General features: G+C 42.7%; 1 protein-coding gene across 1 annotated transcript in view; it reads right to left on the bottom strand.

Annotated features, from left to right (window-relative positions):
- LOC106012618 (uncharacterized protein DDB_G0271670) overlaps positions 1-5,292 on the bottom strand; it is a gene marked incomplete at its 5' end in the record, with an annotated part of 22,435 nt that extends 17,143 nt beyond the window's left edge. The window contains 2 exon segments of the mRNA XM_013086087.2: positions 2,253-3,301; positions 4,874-5,292. Of these exon segments, the coding sequence (XP_012941541.2) occupies positions 2,253-3,301; positions 4,874-5,222 (1,398 nt within the window).
- Positions 5,293-6,789: the final 1,497 nt, after the last annotated feature.

The following is a 6,789-nucleotide window of genomic DNA, read 5'->3' as shown; positions in this document are numbered from 1 at the left end:
TCTCTCTCTCTCTCTCTCTCTCACTCAACTGTCCCCACGTCATTGCGAATAATATTGTAAGGGACAAACATCACATTCTGTTGAGGCATGGCATACAGCGCCCGCTGTAAACTCTTTCAATTTAATATTGCGAGATCTCTTATGACACCAACTCAGCAGGACTGGTAATTCTTACTTTCATTCAATCAGCTCGGATCTATAAGTCATTTCTATTTTTGTAACAAATCTCATTAACTTTTTTTTTTCATTTGGATTTTCCTGAGAGAAGTGTGCCTGTGCCAGCAGTATTACGCATAAAACGTAACGAATTTCACGACAAACCACGCAACTATTTTTACTAATAAAAAAACATGAAATTGTATTTATGTCCTCAGATTCAGCAGTACATATTGGGCCACAAATGTACATTGGAAAATACATATAAAACTAATTACAACTATATTTATCTTCAGCATCGAGGCCACACAACTGCCATGATGTAATCAAAACAGGATTCACAGATGTTGCTATATTAAAAAAAAAGAAAACATTAAATCCAACACACACTATAGATTTTATCAGGTGCAAAATCACAAAGCTAGCATGCACATTAATAAATAATTCAATTCATACTTAATCAACAATAAGAAAAACAACAGTGAAGGAATGTTGCTGGAAAGTGCCGTATTAACAATCTCTCGGAAGCCGTCTCTCACTTACATGGCACAGACGAGAACCAGAATTACCAACACGAGAACGCTATTTTGAATCCTTGAAGGCACATGAAAGTGTGGAAAATAAGCAAAGCAATGTGTGGATTCACTTGCAATTTCCAAATTTAAAAAATCTTAATGTGATGAAAAAATATAACCCTTGCCACGAGAGTGGTGGTTTAATGTCTTAACCAGATGTCAACTCTGCTTGAGGAATTAACTATTTTTAGAGCTCCTATGCCCGGAATATTGTGTTACGTTATTTCAAAATCCTACAGATTTACAGTCTGGTGTTGAGTTGTCAAATGCATGCCCGTCTAAATGTTGGAGCCTGCAAATAAACTACGCTCACGCCTTGTATGTGCCCTGCAATTCATGGAAGACCTTTGCCTTGTACTTTACTCTGACTGAAACGTACCATCTGTTTTACAGCGCTTTCTGAGTGAGCTCTGGTCTTGGTATGGAAAGAGTTAAGCAGGTAAACTCCTCACACAGCCATTGCTTGGGGGAGAGGGGGTGGTGAGGGCTGAGGACGACACTGGAAGTTGCTAGACTTTTCTATCCGTCCATTGTCAGGTTGTGTGAGTCCATCTTTACACAACATAAATTGCACATATCCTGGTGTATAATCTTTAACTAGATGATCTTTTCTCAGGAATAGGCAGAACAAGCTTTACAGACAGTACTACGTGTAGAGCCTAGAGACAAAGGTGTCAAAAGTCCATCGAAAAGCTTTTGAAATTCTCACTGCGGTCGCCATCGTTGCTTAAAAATCAAAAGATTGTATCTTCAACGGTAACGTTGGGCAGATGAGACCCTTATATTTAGCTTTATGAAGCAACATATACCCTCCCTCCCCCCTTTCCTTTTATTCTTCTAATCCAACCACTTACCGCGAGGTAAACCGGTTTAATTAGACTATAAAATAATTAACTGTCAAGTTTTAACTGCTTCAAGGAAGGGTATTAATATCATTCTCTCAAAATACATTTACATGCACTAAATAATTCAAAATACACCTCGATACCAGCAGTACACCCATCATGACAAGAGAGCTTCCCAGCAAGCGAGAAGAGTCGTTTTCCGGAGAGGTAGAGTTCATGCCAATAGCGCTCGCCCCATAAGGACGTGCAATCTCCCCCCGGTCCCGTTTGCTACTCTTGATTTGACCTACCCTGTCTGTGGGGACATTTGAATTACGTGAGCTTTCTCCGTCATATATAACCCATTTGTCCTTAGTAGTCGTGCCGACTGGTAATAAATGCTGCTCGGATGGCGTATTCTCGGAGGCTTCGAGATTTGTCGAGGGCGTGTCTTCGGAGGAGGAATTTAAAGACAGCGAAAAAGAGGAAGATGACGAGGACAGAGAAGTGGAAGAGGAGGAGTCGGAGGAGTCGGAGGAGTCGGAAGAGGACAGAGAAGAAGAAGAAAAAGAAGAAGAGGAGGAGGAGGAGGAGGAGAGGAGGAGGAGGAAGACGACGGCGAGGAGGAAGAGGAGGAGGAGGGAGAGGAGGAGGGAGAGGAGGAGGAAGAGGAGGGGGAAGAAGAAGAAGATGATGCGGGAGATGAGGAGGATGCTGAAGAACCGAAAGATGAGGAAGAAGAAAGTGATGATGATGATGATGATGATGATGATGATGATGATGATGATGATGATGATGATGATGATGTGGATAACGGGAGTTGAGGTGGCATAGATGAAGATTGGAACGAATAAGATGAATCGGAATGTGATGAGGACGACGATGGTAAGTTTGTCGTTGACGAAGACGACGTCAATAACGTCGCTACAGATGTGGATTCAGACAATGAGTCACTGGAAGAAGAGGATGATGGTGAAGATGATGATGAAGATGATGACGATGACATTGAAGTCGATGAAGAAGTCTGAGTAGTTGGTTCAGTTTCTGAAGTGATGTAGTCATCAAAATCTATGACGTCAGCGCTACCACTGCCCATTTCAAAACCAAATAGACTAGGATCAAACTCTTCAAAAACATCCGAGATTCCGTGGCCGATGGCGATACTTTTCATCGTTGTGGCTCGTTCCTCGTGTTGGCACAATGCGTCTCTGTATAGAGCAGCCAGCTGAAAGGTCCTCTCTGAAGGCGCGACACTACCTGGGAATATGCACTCATTCATAGACAGAAAATCGCTCAACGAAGGAGAGTCCAGCATCCAAGCTATGTCACATGAGCATTCAAATACGTTTGTGTCAAACTCCATGCTTTTCGTAGAGGCAGCAATGTTATCAAAACTACCCTTTAAGGCGCTTTGGATGTAGTTTCTGTATATAGATACGGAGCCAATTTCAGAAGCCTCTGTGAACACATCCATACCGATATACGAAATGTTATTCCGATACATCTGGAAGGAGACCACATTCTCCAACTTGTAAAAAGCTTCGTCGGAGATGGTGTCGAACGAGTTTGCCCAGATCTTCACTTCCTGAATGCCATTAAACTCCCCAAAGGCGTGTTTGCCCAATCGGCCGAAGTGAGAGTCGGAGATGAGGAGTTTGTTGACGTCTGTGAATCCACTGAGTCCATCAGGCTCCACAATGTCAAACGAGCAGTTGGTGATGGAGAACAAGTCCAGGTTGCCAATACCTGTAGTAAGAAAACGAAAGAAATATTATAGTACGGTCATTTGGAGAAATTAATCATTAAGATGACATTTCATAGGCAATATTAAGAGCAAAAGTTCAGACACAGTTGTCTATCATGTGCTGCCTTGCTTCTTTGTTTCCCTTGCAAAGAACAGGAGTTCAGGTCTCATGTGGAGAAGATTATTCTATAACGCACCTCTGTTTCTGTTTAGATTTGTCCAACAAAGCAAGGTTAAGATCTTAATACAGAACCAACGCAGCCCAACTTTTTAAAAATGTTAATTATGTTGATAAGATAACACCAAGACGTTTAAGTACGTTTTGGCTTGTGTTCAGAGTTTGTAGAGTTCCGTAAGCCATTTCCCTTTTTCCTCAGTGTGTTTGCTTCCATGAATCTCAAACATTGTCAGAACTGATACTGTAATGATAAAACATATTTAACCCTCTAAGGAGCTAGCTGGAATACCCCCTTAGTCCCTAGTTTAAAAAAAATTATTTTGTTTAGCTTTTCTTACTCCAAAGGTTGAAATTAATGCAGGCATACTATGGAACTTGACAAATCCCCGAGTTTCACGAGATTTCTCATTAGTAAACAAGGTTGACGCTTTCCTTCTTCCGTTTGTTGAATTTAATTAAGAAATATGAATTCATTTGTAAAAAGGCATTCTAACAACCAAGCATGAGAATAGAATCACCTACACAACCACCCAGAAGTGATTCAAGGATATACTTGGTTGAAGTGGAGTTCTTTTTCCAAGAAGATACTGATTTTTCGCTTTCAGAACAATATTTTTTCAACGAAAAAATCAGGGATTTCACAGGTTCCGGTTTGATGTATAGCAGGAGATTAAACTTAAGCTGAGTGTTTATCTCATCTGTCGTCTGAATGACATTATTTTATGAGCACACTCCATCTTTCTAATGTAAATTAATTAAGATTTGTTCTTGTTTTGACGAATGAAGATAATTTCTGGGATTGAATTCTTCGAGAGTCGAAGCGAAGTCCATTAAAAATCCTGAATAACGGACCCCAAACAACTAGATATGGGGATAACCCGAGAAAAACACACATACACACACACATGCACACACGCACACACACCCACATCCATACCCACACCCACACTATACCACACACACACACACACACACACACACACACACACACACACACACACACACGCACACACACACAAACACACATGCACCCACTTATATTCTCGCTTTTTCTTGCTTTCTCCCCCTCCCCCTTTTGTCCTCCACTCTCTGTCTCACGCATACACCCGCATACACCCACTCACTCTCTCTCTCTATTTCCTCCGTCCCTACTTCTCTGTCTGTCTGTCTGTCTGTCTGTCTGTCTGTCTGTCTGTCTGTCTGTCTGTCTGTCTGTCTGTCTGTCTCTTTCTCTTTATCTCTCTCTCTCTCTCTCTCTCTCTCTCTCTCTCTCTCTCTCTCTCTCTCTCTCTCTCTCTCTCTCTCTCTTTACCACATTAACCCCAGTCTGAGGCGAACAAATTCTAATAACATGAGGCCAAACGAAACCTGTTGTGTTTGATAACTCGATACTCACCCCTAAAAGCGCCTCCCCTGACCACTCTAGCGTTCATGGAGATTATCTCCACCATCTTCAGATTGGGCGCCCGGGCCAGGAATGCGGGGGGGATCTCCTCCACCTCGCCCCTGGTCAGAACCAGCGTGTCTGTGGCCCTCGGGAGATATTTCAAGTCGATGCTTGTGAAATCCGAACAGGTGGCAAAGGTGTCGAAGCAGTAACAAGACCTGGGGCAAGCTTGGGTCGCCGCTGGCAGCGTTGAGACAAACAGGGTTAACAGGAAAACCAGGGGCATATTTCTGGTGGTGAGGCCTCGTGGCTGATGATGGGTTCGCTCCATACAGCAGGCTTCTTTGCTGGTTGGCATTGTGAGAATCAGGTTACCCTCTGCGGCTGATCTTTGCCTAGCAAGGTTTCTCGCAGACCGAAGCACCGTTCTGTGGAAGACAGACAAAAACATTGTTGCGGTTAACTGGGGTACTGGAGCTAATTTACACTAATCAACGTCCTCGTATTTGAGGTATCCCAAGCTATTTGCTGAGTCATCTCAAAACGGACAAAATAGGAAACCCCACATAGAGATACTACAGCTGTGCCAATCACAAATCAAAAGAACACATTATTACTGTCTGGCATCTGCTTTCACTCTTTCACTCCCTTGCTCAATCACATCCCAATTCATTCACTCACTCAGTCTTTCAGTCATCTACTCAATGAAAAGTAAACTAATCTGATCACGAGTATTTCCCTGTGAAACAACCAAACCTGTCATAGGACAAGTGCAGACCATGAGCAGACAAGCAATCTTTTTCAGTTCACTACTTTAGTTAGTATAACACATTATGCCACCAGCGATATTTCTATTATATCTCTACAAACCTCTAAGCGGATTACAGCTCGAACTGACTGAGATGAGTAAAACATTCTATACAAGACGCGCATCCGTTCCCCCACACGCACGCCTCAATGAATGAAGGAATGTGCAAAGAAAATTATGGCATCTCGCTCCATCAGTGCAACAGACAGTGCCTCTCAGACAACTCCCAGAAAACCTGGGTTCCAAGCGGTTCTACATAAATATCTCTCACAAAAAGAAACAAGACAAACTCGCACCACCCCCTCACCCACAGGGCGGTCTATTGAGTTGAAACGCCGCCTTTATCCGTGGCGGATAAGGAATCTTCTCGTCAAAAACGCAGACAGCCGATACGGTTTGTTAGCATATACCCTTCCCCCTTCCTCGACAAAAAACTCCCCAAAACAAAAACAAAAACAAAACAAAAGAAAAACAGCAAGCTCCCCCTCCTCCTTCTAAACATTCATTCATCTATTCACCGAGAGCTTTGTCTGGCCTTACAAATCGTTTTGGAGACTGGATGTAGATGTAACTGAGCATGACCTTCTTTGTTTTCTCTGCTGTATATCATCAATCAGACTTATAGCAAAATAATCGAAGGGCAATTAGTCACATCTATTTATCTTCCAAAAGTCGGTCAGAGGTAGGAATGAAAACCTACAGCGCATAGTTGACTTAACTTCGAAAGAAAAATACACAGGAACGAGGGGAAAAAAAGACTCTTTGTTGATATTTTTAGAACCATTCGTTTCTCAACATGAGTTGTTGTGTTTGCAGGATAGGGCACCGAGCAAAATGAACGTCCTTTGGGAGTGTGAGAGAACGATAGGTAGATCTAGAAATCTCAAAGAAAGGCTAAGTGTTCCAGATCTTTCGTTACTCGTCAGACAGGCATGGGTCTATTTTGTTAAAGAACGCGGCAAAAGAGAGACACAATGAAGTTTGCACAAGGGCACACCCACTCCCACGCTCACACTCCTACACACACTCATGCACATTCTGTCTGTCTGTCTGTCTGTCTGTCTGTCTGTCTGTCTGTCTGTCTGTCTGTCTGTCTGTCTGTCTGTCTGTCTGTCTG

This window comes from Aplysia californica, unplaced genomic scaffold (genome assembly GCF_000002075.1).
Source record: "Aplysia californica isolate F4 #8 unplaced genomic scaffold, AplCal3.0 scaffold00435, whole genome shotgun sequence".
Taxonomy (NCBI): Eukaryota; Metazoa; Mollusca; class Gastropoda; order Aplysiida; family Aplysiidae; genus Aplysia; species Aplysia californica.
This window is presented reverse-complemented; position numbering and strand designations above follow the sequence as displayed.